The 17,662-nt window shown below is 42.0% G+C and overlaps 2 protein-coding genes across 3 annotated transcripts; one reads left to right on the forward strand and one right to left on the reverse strand.

Moving 5' to 3' along the window:
• Positions 1-1,157: 1,157 nt before the first annotated feature.
• On the reverse strand, positions 1,158-7,408 carry LOC107281880 (uncharacterized). 2 transcript variants are annotated; one of them, XM_066303330.1, is made up of 8 exons: positions 7,273-7,408; positions 3,740-3,830; positions 2,791-3,648; positions 2,497-2,705; positions 2,097-2,391; positions 1,922-2,020; positions 1,478-1,851; positions 1,158-1,390 (listed from the first exon to the last, which is right to left on the reverse strand). In XM_066303330.1, exons 5-8 carry the CDS (start codon positions 2,124-2,126, stop codon positions 1,345-1,347), a joined length of 549 nt encoding a protein of 182 aa, XP_066159427.1. In that variant the 5' UTR covers positions 2,127-2,391; positions 2,497-2,705; positions 2,791-3,648; positions 3,740-3,830; positions 7,273-7,408; the 3' UTR covers positions 1,158-1,344. Both variants share the same exon structure in this region; 1 of them encodes a protein (XP_066159427.1).
• A 5,922-nt stretch (positions 7,409-13,330) lies between these two features.
• On the forward strand, positions 13,331-17,405 carry LOC4345365 (uncharacterized). Its single transcript, XM_015793145.2, has 9 exons — positions 13,331-13,684; positions 13,809-13,855; positions 13,946-14,048; positions 14,385-14,471; positions 14,764-14,847; positions 15,012-15,065; positions 16,439-16,519; positions 16,920-16,965; positions 17,059-17,405. The coding sequence occupies exons 1-9, from the start codon at positions 13,424-13,426 to the stop codon at positions 17,109-17,111; spliced, it is 816 nt and encodes a 271-aa protein (XP_015648631.1). The 5' UTR covers positions 13,331-13,423; the 3' UTR covers positions 17,112-17,405.
• The last annotated feature ends 257 nt before the right edge of the window (positions 17,406-17,662 follow it).

Raw genomic sequence — 17,662 nt, forward strand, 5'->3', positions numbered from 1 at the left:
CCAAATCTTTTTGTGAAATTAAAAGAACCCTAAAACCTGATGGAGATGTATCAATCAAACTATCAGATCAAAGCTGGTCAAACCGAACCCTAGCTGCTGGTCAGACCACCCCGATGCTGCCAGTCAGACCATCGTCTTGCCACCGGTCAGACCGCCCGTCGATCTCCTCGCCAGCTTGTTGTTGTTATCGCCGCTGCCGGTCTAACAACTCCTATGTCGTTGATTAGACCATCAGGATCTAGAGAGAAACATACCGAAGATGCTCTTGAAGAGAGGATTAGAGAAGGAAGTGAGCTAGAAAAGTTTCCCAAACACTCTGCGTTTGTTCTTGACGTGTTCTTTCACATAGTGCGTGTGTGTTTTCTTTGTGATTGCAGATCTTCGGCTTGTGGCCAACACCCTATACATGTACTTATCTCGATAGACCCACCTGAAATTTTTACATTTTGGTCCTTTTTGAAAACTTATTTTACAAATAGACCCCTGAGAAAACTTAAACCGGAAATGGTCCTTTTTGGGACGCCAGAGTGGCTGGCGCCGTACCCCAACATGGCGGCGCCAGCCACACTGGCGCCGTGCCCGTGCCACCGTGGCAATAGGGCTGTCGTGGAGGTGCTGACTAGGCCGAAGGGGGCGTCAGCCAAAGTGGCGCCGCCCCTCATAGCACGGCGCCAGCATGGCTGGCGCGCCCCTCCTCTGCGGGCCCCACCAACTTTCTCCCCCCCCAAAATTTTCGCCAAGTCTGTTCTGCCTCCAGGCAACGGCTGGGCCCCCCCCCCCCGACCACGGCGCCAGGGTGGCTGGCGCCCCCCTCCTCCCCCCCATCGAAGCCCTTCTGCCTCCGGGCCTCGGCTGGCGCCGCCCTCATGGACCACGGCGCCAGGGTAGCTGGCCCCGCCCTCCCCCAGCCCGAAACCCTTCTGCCTCGCGGCACTGGCTGGCGCCGCCCTTCCCAACCGCGGCGCCAGGGTGGTTGGCGCCGCCCTCTGCCTCCCTGCAAATTGAAGATCCATATTGCACAAATGTACCAATTCACAGTTCGCAATTCAAATCACAATTCACAGATTCGTACAGACTAAAACAGGTTCCAATTGCACAAATCACAATGCCAAAAGTCCATCACATAGTCCTCACATAGTCCATCACATATTCCACACATCAAACAATGCCAAAAGTCCATCACATATCCCACACATCAAACAATGCAAAAAGTCCATTCTATATTCCACACATGAAACAATGTCAAAAGTCCATCACATAGTCCTCACATAGTCCATCACATTTTATATCACATAGTGCACCACATATGTCATACTACCAACCAATAGATTAACTTCATACAAATTACTTCTTCCGTTGGCGCCGAATTGCTTGCGAGCCCGGAGTGTACCTACATTTGAAAATCCAATGTTTAAAACATTTTAAAAACAAAATAAGGGAAATCAAATAACATTTGAGAATGGTAAGCTCATTTTACCTCTTTTTCGCTGCCCGAGTGGATCGCAAATTGTATTGCGTGGGTTGCGTCCCCTGAGGCGCGTCGGGAAGCTGTGACATGTCTATCTCCTCGGCGTCTGGTGCGACGTAGTCCTCATCCTCCTCGTCCTCGTCGTCATCATCGTCGCTAGGTGGAGCCGGCGCCTTCCCCTTTCCCCTCCCTTGCTTAATGCGTGACGACGACAAGCCACCAACTCCTTCACGCTCTTCTATCCTGATGGAGTGTCGAGCAGTACTTGGACGCGCGGATTGAGGTAGTGGTGGTGGTAGTCTCCCCGGTTGGTACACGTCGTCCAATCCAACCGACCTGCAACCTAATCTTGCTGCAAGTTTCCGGTACCTTTGACGAACTTTCTGCATTTCAAAAAAAAAAGAAGTTTGTTAGGCATAACTCAAGTAATGCAAAGTGCTAAATAAATTTTACCTCTAAAACATTGCGGAGCGTGTTCTCCGTGTCCTCACCACCCCTCGGAGATTGGAGGGCATGCCCCATTTCATTCACACTCCTGAGGAGCTCTCTCAACTGAAAGCGTGAGAAGATATATGTTGGGGTCTAGGGTGCAAATGGAAGTAACTTTGACAAATGCAAGAAAACTTACGACTCTGTCTCTAAGTGGGGCGTGCTCCATTTGATATCCAACTCTAGTCCAGACATCATAGGGATTCCGCCCCTCATCGGAGTCGCGGTCATCCTCTATGTCGGCTTCCGTCCAAGTAGGGCGGAGGAACAGTCTATATGTCCTATGCAGCCAACGAAGGTACTCTGAGAAAAGATGATTTTGGTGTATAGTCTCGATGTACCTATCGTTCCTTCCGGCTGTTCTCCATTCATCAATGTATCTATTATGCTCTAGCCCCCAGTCTTTCACATTCTTTGTTCTCACCCTGTCATACCTAGACAAGTAGAAGGTGATGAAACAATAGTGAGCATCGACAAGGGTTAAATGGTACAAAATTGAACATTGACAATGAAAGCAAACAAAGATAAGAAATATTTACTTGTGTAATTCAACTCCAGTTGAGATGTCCTCAACCGGCCAATCCTGTTTCTTCCCGAACTGTCACATGACACGGTGCGGAAGGTGGTACTCAACTGCCCAGAAACAAATCAATGGGCACTGGTACATGAAATAGTCAGAGTCTCGATTGCACATCGAGTTCAGGGTCAGGCTTGAAGCCTCATTTGTGTGGTATGGTAACCACTCAATCTACAAAAGTTGAAGAGATGTCGTTGGTTAGTATCTCAATTAAAGAAGTAAATGTCTAACTAGAAGTGATATTGGAAGTACTTACATGTTGAGGCTGCAAGCAGTCCATCTCATTGACATAATGCTTGTATGCCACATCCCGGTGAGCATGTGCAGTGGCAGTACTCTCAAAAAGGTAGGCCACTGTCTTCTCCATGTCTGGCTCATTGTAGGGCCAAGGAGTGAAGCTTTGCCTCCACTTAGGCCTTCCAACCGGTAGTCTTAACCACATCCACATCTGAATCAATAGCACACAACCACTCATGTTGGATGATGGTGCCTGACGACAACAGGCCTCACAGAGCTGTCTATATGTCCACGCCAACACTGCTGAGCCCTAACTGAAACGGCCCAGATCACCAAGGTTGGCGACCAAAGGAATCCATATCGCCGAAGCAATGTCACCCCCAGCATCAGGAAACAGAACCTCTCCCAACAAGTGCAAGATGTATGCACGGGCATAACACTCAACACGCCATGGCTCAGCATCGTCGTCAAGATGTGAGAAGTTCTGACTCAGCCAAGACAGGGGTATTCCATTCTGCTTCTTCTTCCCCCCTTGCCCCTGCTCAATGTTCAGTGGAATGCCAAACAGCTGCTGCACTTGTGCATGCCATCCAGGAGTCTCTGTCCTGCCCGTCACGGCATGCCCCCGTAATGGGAGGGCCAAGATCATAGCCACATCCTGTAGAGTGATGGTCATCTCACCACTGGGGAGGTGGAAGTTGTGTGTCTCAGGCCTCCATCTATCCACAAGTGCTGTCAACACAGGAGCGTTGAACACTGGCATTCCTCTGCTCACGACCAAGGCCACCCCGAGCAACCCGGCAGCCCTTAGGTACGGGATGTACCTATCGTCGAACACTGGGGAGGCATGAGCTCTGACTCGGAGCGGTTGAAGTACCTGCATTAGCAATTGTAAATCAATTAGTTAATATAATGTCAAATACACGCTACCGATACTTATGCACAAGTGAATCAATGCCGATTCATACCCTCCCCGCCTCGATCGCAGCCCCGCGATGACGGGCCTCGTAGTACGCCTCCAAGGCTGGGTAAGTCGGCGGTTGTCCCTCCTCGGCCATCCTACATGAAAAAGTAATAAATTCACCGTTAGTTACCAATGTGACATATATTAAAAGAAAATGAATGCGAGAACATGAGTAGGAAAACAAAATATTTACCTCCCTAACACTTATTTTTTTTTTGGACTTCTTCTTTTTTGGACGCTTAGGACACTTGGTTTTCTTGTGACCCTCCTGGTGACACAACGAGCATCTATTTTGCACCGGCGCAGCATCAAGTTGAACGCATGAAGGTGGTTTCCTTCCAGAACCACCCAGACCCGAGTCTATTTCGTTCTTAAATCGTTTCGATCTCCTCTTCCCTCTTGTTTTAATCTTCAAATTTGGGTCAGCAACAAATTCTTCACCATCGTACGATGGCCACTGTGTGGGGTCGAGGTATGGCTCAAAGCGACTTGCCCATGTGTTCACAACGGCTCTTGAAGAGAACTGATACGGCATTCGGTTGGGAGATTCCTCATCAATTGCATGAATCAGATAAACGTGTATAAGATATGAGCAAGGCATATGGTAGAGCAATGGCCTTTGGCAAGAACATGAGTTCCCCTCACCTTCAACTTTGAAGGCTCTTGCGCCGAATCTAACACCACCACGCGTTATACCACCCCTCTCTGTGACCTCGTATGTCTTTTTCTGCTTATCGAAACACCTTGTAGTGTGTTTGTTCGCCTTACTTTTTTGCACCTTCATCTTACTGTCAACCTTGGTGGACCAACGCTGCCCTAACTGGACTCGCTTCAAAGCTTCATCATGTTTGTTCACAAAGTAGTCATTGCACTTCATGAACGTAAATGATACGATGGCCGTCACTGGAAGCTTACGAACACCAACTAGCACGCTATTGAACTGTTCGGCCATGTTGGTTGTCATGTAACCCCACCAGCGGCCATTTCTATCGTATGCACGAGACCACTTATCTTTATCCAACAACTCATCTTCAAGCCATTTACGAGGACCTTCGGGAATACGCTGCCTTAGTGCCTCAACATCCCTCTCAAATATCCACTTCTCGTCAATCTGACATATCCTTAGGAGCTCTTTTGTCTGATGCTTGTCCGCACCGGCCTTGTGGAAATTAGCACTGAAGTGCCTCATGCACCACCGGTGGTGAACCGATGGCAATCCTGGAACAGGAGTCATCATGGCATTCATTATACCAGCATGTCGATCTGAGATAATACAAACCTCCCTATGCGGCCCAACCACAACCCGTCGGACAAGATCGATAAACCAGCACCAGTCTCGTGAATTCTCTTTCTCCACCAAGGCAAAAGCTAAAGGTACAAGTTGGTCCTCCGCATCAGCTGATAATGCAGTCATCAAGGCACCACCGTTTTTCCCAGTTAGGAAGGTTGCATCTATAGCTAGTACTGGCCTACAATGCTTAAAAGCCTCAATGGAATGACCAAAGCACCAGAATGCACGCATAAAAATTTTCTTGGTCACTCCATCAACGTTGACAACCCTATCAGGATGAGTATCGATGTGGTAGACCATACTGGGATTCCTCTGCTTAATGGCTTACAGCAAAGTGGGCAAACGGACATACGCTTCACCCCATTCACCGTAAATGAGCTTCATAGCCTCCTCTCATGCCCTCCAAGCCTTGCCATACTTCACCCTACACTGGAAAACCTCAAATATATACAAAGCTAACGCAGAAGCAGAGAGTGTAGGTTGCAGTTTTATGGCATTGCATAACCTATTTGCTATGAACTTTGATGTCAGTTGCCGGTGGCTCCCTGAACCTTCGGCAATAGCACAACTATGTTCCTTACCTACCCGTGATATCCTCCACGTGCCACTAGACCTCTTAGTTGCATGGACCTTCCATTTGCACCGTGGGTTTTCACATTTAACAGTGTACCTCCTATTTGCGGCAGAATTGACAACACGGTATGGACGATGGTGCACGATGGCGTACTCCTGGAGCCATAGCTTCAATGCGACCATGGATGGGAACTCTAAACCCTTTCTGAGACCATCCACCTGGAATGGTTCTGGCAACTGATCTAGGTTGATGCCGCCATCTAGTAGTGCACCATGGGCATGTGTTAGGTCCCTAAACTCAGGAATGTCCGGCTTCCTCCCAAACACCTTCTCAAACGCACGACATTCCTCTAATGCTAACTTGTCATTATTAGTAAGTGGAGGGAATGGACGGTCATCATCAGAGTCTTCAGCAAATTCAACATCATATTGCTCAACACTTGCCTCCTCGTCAACATCATCTCTATTGACTTCTACTGAGACAGAATCGTGACCACCACTCAATTCGACATCAAAGTAATTATCTGGATTCACATATTGGCCTGCTACTTCTGTCGGGTATTCAGGGTTGACTCCGTACGACGACCAATGAACACTCGCCGACAAATGTTCACTTAGATCAAGCCCCTCTTGTACTAACTCCCTTTTCATCACCCTCGCTGCATCCACATCATCAGTACCGCAATGTCTCTTTGATGGTCCTGCCTCCCATAAATCATTTCCAAGCAAAAGTCTCTTCTTCTCTCCTTCCCCCTCCAAGTCTTCTCGTACCAACTCACTCTTACTTGCACCCCCTCCACGACGAGAATAATATGTCACAAAATTCTTCTCAACGTAATGATAAGAAGGAGATTTGTTTAGATCCAAATTTTCTACGGTACGAACTAACTTTGATGCAAACACCTCTAGAGATCTAAACTAAGACTCTTTTACCAAATCAAAGTAAACTTCCCATTCCAACTGACCTATCACATTTAATATATACTTATGCCCTTGACCAACATCGTATCTCCCATAAAAACGAATCTCCACATTATCCTCGGTCCATCCAAGAACTTCTTTCACTCGTGACCTTAGTTCATCTAGAGTTGGGTGGGTGGGAAACAAAATGATCTTCAATGACATATCCTCAAACTCAACATGTCCACCAACATAAGGTTCCACCACTCTACCACCGTAGTAAACACGAACAAGTCTATCCATCTACACCAAAAAATCAAATGTAACTTTGCAACAAAAATTAAATCTTCATTCCTAAACGTAGTCCAAACCGACATATTATAACCAATGCATAACTTAAATTGTCCCAAAGCTACTACTCCAAAAAAATATTTAATCCACCTACAACTATCAACAAGTTTACTACTGCATTACACATCGAAATATTACAAATACTCTATCATACAACCCAAACCTCCGTCATGCCTCAACCATAATTTTTCATCCATCCATCCAACCAAACCATCCAAAAATTAACATTACCACATATATGGTTAAAAAAATCATGACACCAATGAGTACATTGCAAACATGTAGCACTACAACAAGCCAATCCTAAGAACAAATGCTAAAAATCACAAATTTGGGTAAAAAAGGGGTTCTAGGGTTACCCACCGATCTACAAATTCAACCAATAAAAACGAAAAAAAAGAGGGGGGAATGAAGGAGTCTACCTTTCTCTTCGATTTCCACAAAAAATCCCGCGAAAAACGGCTTCAAATTGAGTGGATTTGAGGTGGAGAGGTGAGGGGGAGAGAGAGGGAGAAGAACAGCAGCTCGCTGCTCGGGCTGGGAATGGCGAAAATGGGAGTGGGGAGGAGAAAGGTGGTGGGGCCCACGGGGTTTAAGGCACAGAGGAGGGGCGCGCCAGCTATGCTGGTGCCGTGGTATGAGGGGCGGCGCCAGTGTGGCTGGCGCCCCCTTTCTGCCCAGTCAGTACCTCCACGACAGCCCTAGTGCCACGGTGGCACGGGCACGGCGCCAGTGTGGCTGGCGCCGCCATGTTGGGGTACGGCGCCAGCCACTCTGGCGCCCCAAAAAGGACCATTTCCGGTTTAAGTTTTCCCAGGGGTCTATTTGTAAAATAAGTTTTCAAAAAGGACCAAATTGTAAAAATTTCAGATAGACCCACTATATACCAAGTCATGTTGGAAAACAAGTCTCATGCATATGACAAAAATCCTGAGTAAATAAGAAAGGAGTTCCAAATCAGAAAAGAGAAATAGAGTCCTATTTCGACCCAGTTAGGATTACTCAGACCGTATCCATACTTACATTCCTAGTTCTACTTGGACCAGGTAGGCAATTGAGGATATAAATACAAGCCATAGAAGCCTAATACAAGCAACCCTCGATCTTGTCGAGTCACTACTTGAGGAAGCTAACAACAATTAGTCGTCGACCTCCATGCCTGAGCTTTACACCGATACACACGCGCGTGCATGCGCGCACACACATATACATACATATATAGCAAAACCGCCTCCAGCCAACAGGAGTAGACATATTACCCATAATCAGGGGACCCAAACCTATATAAAAATCCATATCTCCTTTCCTCTCTTCTTCACAGATTCATTTGCATCCTCATATCAGTCAATCCCTACGTCCTCTAAATAAACCATATATGTACGGAAATTGTGATCGGGGTATAACCCGTCAACAAAAAGTATATGTCACGGTGAATAATAACGTAAATCTTATGATATAAAACTATATTGATGTCCAAAAATTAATGGTCAAAGATACAAATGTTTAACTTATGACAAACATAAAGTAAGATGAAATGAATGGTTTCTCTTTTCTGGTTTTGTGAGGCCATTGTCAACTTGTGCTAACACGTACTCTCTCCGTCAACCCAACATTGAATGGGACACGATTTATTGTATTAGGATGTGTCCCATCTAATTATAGGTTGAAGGGAGTATGTTTGTGTGTTGACTGGTGTTACATACGTGTGGGTACGTTTTTAGTAGGATTAGGTTAGATTATGTATTTATACTGACTCTAACATGTATATGTTAGAGTGTGTTAGAGCGTTGATAGTCATGTACATTGTACCTTTGATATAATCATATCATAAAAAAACAAAAAAATATGTCCGAACTGTAGCTTTAAAAGTAAAATTTAGAAAATCGCATTTTTATAGCCAAAGTTGTAGAAAACAACGTGTATTATGACAAGTGGCATATTTCCACAAGTTTTATGATATAAGTGTTTCATAAAACACAACATCTATCTATCTATTTATTATTATATACTAAAAGTACACGAAACTTCCTACAAACGCTCCTAAACCGCCAAGTGGCGCTCTAATAAATTAGAGAAATCCCTAGAAATTCTAATAAAAAACAAAACATTTAGCCTTCGGTTTTCACTTAAACTGGTGGACCCATTATTTTACACCGTTGGATCATATTTATGAAAAAGAAACAGTAATCCCTCCGTGATCTGTTGTCCCTGATAATCGCTTAGATTTATATATAGAAAAAAGAACGTGCTACGTGAGCCTTACGTTCTGCACGCGCGACGAAACAACGACTACATATACGTCGACCTCTTTCACTGGTGATCGCCCTGCACCAGAAGATCTGCGCCACAAAAACAGCCGTGAGTGCCATGAGTCCATCGATGTGGATCCATCCAAACTCTTGAGTCCCCAAACATATACTGCTCCGGTGCAATTTATCAATTAAGATTTGGTTCAAACTTTGATCTGCAAACTACTTTTGCTGTTTTTTTTAAGAAAAATCCCGTTCAAACTTCCAAGTTGTTTCGTTTCTGATATGAAACGACATCAACTAATTAAGGGCTCAGCTAAGCCATCGGATGACCCCTAAGTTCACTTGCACCAAGGTAGATATGATTTAGCATGGCACTCTATAAACACTCATAAGTCGAGGAATCCTATAGTATCAATATTATAGCCCGTGCAATGTAAATTTGAGGAATCGTCTAGCCAAAAAATAAATATATTATTATATATTATATACTAAAGGTCCATTAAACTTTCTACAAACGCTCTCAAACCGCCACGTGGGATTCCTACAAAAGCTTCTAAACCGCCACGTGACGCTCTAATAATTTCTGAGAAAAAAAGAAAAATATCTAGCTGTTTATTTTTAAGTTAAAACAGTTGACCCGGTAATACTAACCATTACATTAAATCCACCGATCCGATCACCCTTTTCTCTTGGAGCTACAGGTACGTATAAAACGTACGAACCACCACATCTGCTCCTCCCACTCAGTATTCTCTTTCTTTTTTATTTTTTTATTAAGGTTATGCACCATAATTTGTTACTATAAAAATTATTAGATCTATTTTTACATGGAACTTTAATTTATATATGAATGATCTTGGTGACATAAATAAATAATTACTTTTTTAAGCCAATCTACACATTCAATTTATGACACGCTTAAGCGAAGCCATCCATGACAAATCATTTATGATAGCTCTCATACTAACGAACGGATCAAAACGTAGAATGTTTGAGATATGTCTGTAGGGATAATCCATCAAAGAAGTAAGATCATCTATGACAAGTGTAGTTTTGATGAATTACGCATATGACCTAACAGATGATAAGTCTCCGCTTTCCTCACTTCCTCTCTCAGTTTTCTAGCTAAAGAGTTAAAAAAAATCAATAATTAGATGGCTAAATATTTTTTAACATATTTGATTTTTTTTGTTTGATCCATATTGACCATGTTTTGGTACATAATATTATACATTAAAAGTCATGAAACTTTCTACAAACGCTTCTAAGCTGCCACGTATAACCTATAAATGCTCCTAAGCCACCACGTGGCACTCTGATAAATTAGAGAAATTCTTAAAATCTCTTAGAAAAAGGCAAAAACTATTGAATTTCATTTAATCCGGTGGACCCAATATTTTTAACCATTAGATCAATCTCTAAAAGAGACGTGGGGCCTCTTCTGCTCGATGCACCACATGGGTTGCTGCCGGATGGGCACCGCGGTGGGCAACGGCACCGTCGACGCCCATGGCGAGAGCTGGGAGGTGGAGCAACTGTATGTGTGCAATGACAGCGTGCTGCCCACCGCAGTGGGCATCAACCCCATGATCACCGTACTGTCCATAGCGTATTGCGTTGCCAATGGCATTGCTGACTCCCTGTCCGGTAAAACGACTTAATTAGCTCTAATGTTGTTGCAAATTCTATCAGTATACGCATATGATTGTTATGAGCACCAGAATTATGTGCATGCGCCTTTGTCGTGCAAAGTTGTGGATTATTTGTAATTATCTCCATGAAAAAGAAAAAAAAAACACCGCATCTTTCTGCATGGTGGTAGAATTCATCGCTCTTGGTAGTCTAGAATTCATCGCTCTCGAACATATCTTTTCATCATATTAGATATGCACAATACTCATAATAAGTACATATCTTTTCATGTAATTAAAAATTTTAGTGCGCATGGAGTCGTAAGTACGGTATGTTATCCGCGGTCCCTCTTTTTCTCTTTATCTGTTCCCTCTCTTATTCCTATTTTTATGCAATGTTGGTTAGAAACCACAAATCTAAATTGATATTTTTTATCTGTTTATATCGTTAGATAATTTATGACTAAATATATGGTTAAAGATCATATTCATTATATTTCAACTTTCAAAAAAGTCACATTTTGGTTATAATTTCTGACTTTTATATATGTCATTTAGATAAATATAAAAAATATGAAAAAATAATCATATATATTTTTATCAATGTATTCACAATAATTAAATTAGATCAACAACGGTAAAAGTAAAATAAACTTAACTATGAGTGGTGTTAAAAAAAATTATTCCCCGCATTCTAAAACTATGGTAAGTCAAAATAATATAATTATATTTATCTATTATATACTAAAAGTCCATTAAACCTCCTAAAAGAACTCTCAAGCCACCACGTGAACATCCTAGAAACGCTTAAGACTCCTGATCGGTCACAGTTTTGCCCCCATCGACATTAATGGGAACACCATCAGCATGGGGGCCAAATTAGCTTGTGACTACATGTGTGATAGGGGCCAAATTAGCTTGGGAGTACAGGTGTATATCACAGATGACCGAGCTAAGAGCTTTATCTACCAATTATTTTAGAAACTTAAAAGATAAAAACTATTTAGTATTCAAACTACCATGATTGTATAAATGGCTAATTCTTTCAAACAAAAAAGATAAAATAGGGTAAGCATGGTAGGCTTCACATTTAAGATTATGCAATATAAATATTGTCACTAAATGCCCAATGGACGTTAGCTAACATAAAATCACAAACAGTGATCGTTTGGATCACGTAAATTTCTAATGTTTAATCATAAATTTTAGAGCAAAAATATTTAAATCATGACAACAATCATACCACAGTGCACGGAACAAATGAATTGTCTCCCACACTGCGAAATCAATTTAGACCCGAGAAGGCTTTTTTGTTTGAAATATATATAGTGTTACATGCACCCAAGGTATCGATTAATAACAATGAAACAATCTAGCCAACATATAGAAAAAAATAGCAGGTGCATCTCACCAAAGATACAGTAAGTTGTAAAATATGTAGCCAATTTTCTACATACTAAAAGGAACACCAAAAGTAACTATCAAGTTCTATTGATCGTTGGCAAATAGTTATACGGGCACAAAGATTTGTATGTACCATTACTTTCATAATCAATCAATGTAAAATGTCAACTTTAAGCCACTTATCCAACTTTTTAATTGAATGAACAATTGTGTTCATCGCACTCATAAACAAATGATCTTCACGGGCATTCTTTTCACATGTTCCTCAAATATGCACCCTCCTATGTGACGAGCTTGGCTCAGACTCATGGGCCACCTTTAGAAACAACTTTTGTAATGTTTTTACACAACTATTTTAGTGGAGTACTTAACCCACAAGATAGCATTGAAACTTTTATAGAGAGAACTATTTTAGTGAAGCACTTAATCCGCAAAGGTAGTATTGAATCAATCTACTCCCTTGGCTATAGGGGAAAAAACTCATTTTATGTCCTAACGATATTTTATTCTTTTTTAATTTTTTTTATGCTTCTCTACATACAAGCCATATTTCGCTTTGACACATCAATAAATGAATGTCAATGATAATTAAACAAATTTACTAAATTCCACAACTTGCATGTATAAGCTTCTAAGGTATCAATACAAAATCAATAAATTAAAGACAGCAGGATGGTAGAAAACTATATTTATGAGAAATTAAAGTTTCTTAAGATTTTTTAAGAAAAAATAAACAATGAGCATTCAATTAAGAAGGGAAATACATAACTTTAATTTAAATTCATTTTGTTAGACCTGTTTTCGAAAAGAAATAACAAGCATGCCCGTGCGAATGCGCGGGCTACCTTCCTAGTTTATTTAAATTGTGATTAGTTTTAGCATATATGAAATACTATCAAGGAACTCAGTTTAAAATTTTATATCCACCATGGTTTAAAATTTGAAGTATAGTCATACTCAATATATATAGGAGTAGAGTTTTGTGAAACTTGATAATTATAATAATATCTGAGAAAAGGTTAAAATAACTAGGTTTTATGATACTTTGTTTTTTAAAAAAAAAAAAGAAGTAGGAGCTCAAGTGGCCGTTCCCAAATTGATTTCTCGCCTCCACTCGTTTGTGGGGGTGATCCAGTCGCGCGCTCCTCCTTCCACGCGCCAAAACCCCAGCCACCACCACCATCTCCCGTCCCGTTCCCACCAAAATCTCCCCCTCCGATTTCGCGCGGCTGCGGTGGTGGTGCGTGTGCTGCTGCCACTGACGTTGCGGCGGGAGAGCGCGATCGATGTCTGTGCAGTGCGCGGTCCGGCCGCTCGCGGCGCTCCCGGCGGCGGCGGGCACGTCGCGCTCGCGCCGCGTTGGCGGGGCGAGCCATGTCGCTGTTGCTGCCGTGCCGTCTTCGCCCCGCCGGCCGAGGCGCGCTGCCTCCGTCGCGCCGGTCAGGGCGGCCGAGTCGTCCCCGCCGGCCGCGGCGCCCGCGCCGCCGTCGTCCGGGGCCGCGGCCGGGAAGGCCGTCGTCCCCGACGAGGAGTTCACCCTCGCCAAGGTGAGCCACCGGGGGCGCGTTCTTTAATTCTTGCGGTAGCAGCAGCAGCAGCAGCGACAGCAGGTGTTGAATTGTAGCGGCGGCGACGAGTTTCTGACGGCGAATGGAATCTCACTTCATGCAGGTTTCGTTCGGTGTGATTGGGCTAGGTGTCGGTGGCACCCTCTTGTCGTAAGTTGGGATTGCACAATTGTGCTTGGCATTATTCAGAATGATGAAGTAGCTTGAAAGGCTTGATTTGGTGCGTTCTTGTGATTTCAGGTATGGATTCGGGGCGTATTTCAACCTGCTTCCTGGTTCGGAGTGGTCTGCACTTATGCTAACATATGGTTTTCCACTCACCATCATCGGCATGGCATTGAAGGCAAGAACTATCCCCCATGTGACATGTACAAGAGGAGAGGCAATGAGGCATATGACATGTTGAGACATATCAATTGTATTTGTTTAGATTGTTTGACCATACTGGTCAACTTAAGACCTTCCTCAGGAAGGTGCCTTTTGGCAATTAGCAGTCATTGGCCTTTCATTGAGTTTGCACCTTCATATTACATACTTGAAAATAACTCTGCAGCAATAGAATGCAGTTTACTGTGTTGGAGTTTCAGATGAGCAGCTGTCCTTAGTTTGGAGTTTAGGTTGAAGGTTGTCAGCTTCTTTGTTGCAGTGTGCACTGATTCTTAAATTTTTCTACATGCAGTATGCTGAACTGAAACCGGTGCCTTGCACAACCTACGCCGATGCTTTTGCTCTAAGAGAAAAGTGTGCTACCCCTATCCTCAATCAGGTACTATTCAATTTCCATTATCTAGGACATATGCTCCACTTCCACTGCTCAAATTTAACTATTTATTCATGGTGTACTTGAGCTGTTTATAATCTGTTTTCTTCTTATTTGGAGAAAAATAAGGCTACATGATGAGTACAATCCTCTTAGTGGATTTCTTACCATTGGTGCCAGGGGGGATTTAAGTGTTGAAAATTGTAGGAAGAGGCGTGAGTAGACATTAGCGAATTTGTGGATTTTGGAAAGATAACACCGGCAATAGTATTGATCTTCCAGCTTTACTTACCTCTAGGTCAGGAGTGATGTTACACGTTACAGATACGGTGATGAGCAGCACCTGGATGAAGCACTGAAGAGGATCTTTCAATATGGTTTGGTAATTCCTTTTTTTGCCCTTTTTTACTAACTGGACATTGTTTTGGCTCATCTATTTTTTATCAATAATTCCATGTTCTGTTATTAGAAGTTTTGCAAGGCAAGAACTTCCTTGCTTTATCCTACTTATTGATCTGCCTTCCTTTTGCACAATCCAACTGACAGGGTGGTGGAATTCCAAGGCGTAGTGCACCTATTTTACAAAACATTCGGGAAGAAGTAAGTTCCCAATACATTTATTTTTTTCTGTGAAGTAGTCTTTCCAAAATATTGCATAATGTAAATCACACATATCATTTTCATAGTTTATATTTCATACTCGTTGGAAGAGTTTAATTACAAAATGGACCCCTCAAGTTTCACAAAAGGTTACTTTGGTCCATCAAGTTTAAAAGAAGCCACTTTAGACCCTGCTTGGGTGAGCTTCAGATTTATCTGAAGCTGATATCAAACAAACCCAACTAATCCTGTAAGGATGATTTACTTAACATGCCATCCAAGACCGGTCCAAATTGTTCACACAATATCTGCCGCATGTGAATTGGCATTTGGCACCTGTTACTTCAATGTGGACTGTAGGATGTTACTGAAACAATTCCTACAGTAACATCAAGCAAAGTTGATGATTCAAAATATTTGCCTGTAAAAGAATATAAATGGGCAAAGTAGCGATTTTTAATGGCCTAGACCCTTTTACTCTAACCAGACTACTAAAAGGATTAGTGCAGTGATTAGCATGTCAAATGTCAACTTGTTACATAATGGCCAATTTGTGGTGTTCTTGAACTATAGATACATGAAAAGGAGGCAGGAAATTTAAATATGAATATCATAAATATGTATTTTTCTTGTGGGAAATAATTCCTCATTGATGTTTCTGTGTCCACCATGCATCTAAAAATCCTGCATCCCTCCATTTCTAATGGAAGTTTTGTCCCAATCGATTGTATCATCATTAAAGTCATGACAGATGAACTCAAATGATATTAAGTCAAATTAATAGCAGATTTTTCAGCTAGCATCAAATGCTATTTCTAGATCTCCGTAGTTTTCCTTGGTCATTGTTTCCTTTGTTTAATGGCTTCAATTAGTACACTGTTAGCACTGATCTCAGGGCAAAGGCACAGCCAATGTTGGTAAGAGTGGTGCCAAAGATCCTTTGGCTTGATTTTATTTTTATTGAAATTATTGTCAACTTTTGTTCATTGGACAAGGTAGTACTAGGCCTTAGAGGGCTCGGCCCCTTCTTTTCTCTTCGAGACAAGCCTTAGGCCCTGTAGTTGATTCTACTTTACCCAGTTAATGAACATGGCCCAGTTATATGTTAATGTTTCCTAGTTGTTCTTCATCTGATATTCCTCAAGTGTAAATGATATAGCTTTTGGCTGAACTCATGATGAAGGAATTGCACAAAAATAATTCAGACAATCTTTGAAACTGTCCAAATGCCTTGTGGAGATTCCAATGGGTTATATTTGTTTATTGATATCTCCAGTTTTACCCCAAAAAACATCTTCGTGGGTTACAGAAAGAATGTCTTGTTCACTGGGTGCGATTCTTGGTTAAAGGACTCAGTAGTTTTCCCCTTGTAGGTAACTGATGATGGGAAGTACAGTTTAGTACTTGTATTTGAAGCCAAAGCATTGGAGATATCCGATTTTGAGAAGAGACAGGTGAATCCCCTCTCCTAATTTCTAAATATAATACAGCACGGCTTCCATTGTGGACTGAGATGCATGTGGTATGCCTTTGTGGTCAGATCTAGATACATGTACTAGTCTTAAGCTCTATACTAAACTAATCTCATGTTACAAATACATGAATTTTTAGCAGCTTTGGGTTGTGGAAAAGATGAGGTTCAAAAATTAGCAGTAGAAGAAAGTGTAACCCAAAACTTGATGCTCAAAAATGACAAAATTCTGTGCCTAGATAGCTCCCATAAACTATTTCTTTGATGTACTGTGTACTTGGGCGAGCTGTTCGAGAACAATACATACTGTCGTCATGCTTATGATCCAAAATAGAATTAAATATTAACATTACTGATTCCTTGCAAACATTTTTCCCACGCAGGCCAAATTCACATCCTTTTTTGGTCCTGGGATTAAGGCAGAAATTGGTGAGTTGTATTATTTTTTCTTTAGCTCCATTAGATTTTGAAGCTTGGTTTGTCTATATCATCCATTGTCAATTTATGTTTCTGATGATACAGGAAAAGGTGGTGATGATCTATATGAAGTTCGTCTTATCTCAGAAACTACTTAGGAAACACACAGGACTCGCAGTTTCCTTTTCTGCTAATATACCAGAAAAATGTTTTTTTCCCTTGTTCCACTAATTTGTGTATATGATGTTAGTATTCTCAGAGTTCTGCCATTATATGCATCATGGCTGCTTTTCTGTCTACTGGTTATAGTCTGTGTGACGGAGAAATAGCATTTTTCATGTGCTTTTGTGCACATGCACAAATGAAAATGTGGCTGTAATATGCATGTAAATTGACTGGATTCACAGAGTTCTCCATACGTAGTAAAATAGTAGCTGACATTATTTTGGAAATCTTGGAGCAGTAGAATTATCCTGGTTTCTTACATTCATAAATTGTCACAATTTCTGAAATATCGTTTACCAGGGTTAATTGAAGATAGTTTATGGCTGAACTTATGTTCACATGCAAACAAGTGAACTTTTCAGTGAAGGACTGGAACATCTGTAGAAGATGTAGAAAATATTCCTTCCTATGACAGATCTGAGGACCACAGAAGATGAACAATAACACAAACCATCTCTTTTTAGGATCTGATCTGGATCTGGAC

This window comes from Oryza sativa, chromosome 8 (assembly GCF_034140825.1).
Source record: "Oryza sativa Japonica Group chromosome 8, ASM3414082v1".
Lineage (NCBI taxonomy): Eukaryota > Viridiplantae > Streptophyta > Magnoliopsida > Poales > Poaceae > Oryza > Oryza sativa.

Bases quoted from the DNA above. Each gene is read 5' to 3' on its own strand.
- LOC107281880 (XM_066303330.1), bottom strand. From the start codon at position 2,126: ATGGAGCACGCCCCACTTAGAGACAGAGTC. The intron at 2,021-2,096 runs GTAAGTTTTCTT...TCACGCTTTCAG, and splicing joins CCCCACTTAGAGACAGAGTC to TTGAGAGAGCTCCTCAGGAG. The intron at 1,391-1,477 runs GTAAAATGAGCT...TTTCAAATGTAG, and splicing joins ACTCGGGCAGCGAAAAAGAG to GTACACTCCGGGCTCGCAAG.
- LOC4345365 (XM_015793145.2), top strand. From the start codon at position 13,424: ATGTCTGTGCAGTGCGCGGTCCGGCCGCTCGCGGCGCTCCCGGCGGCG. The intron at 13,685-13,808 runs GTGAGCCACCGG...CACTTCATGCAG, and splicing joins AGGAGTTCACCCTCGCCAAG to GTTTCGTTCGGTGTGATTGG. The intron at 16,966-17,058 runs GTGAGTTGTATT...CTGATGATACAG, and splicing joins TGGGATTAAGGCAGAAATTG to GAAAAGGTGGTGATGATCTA.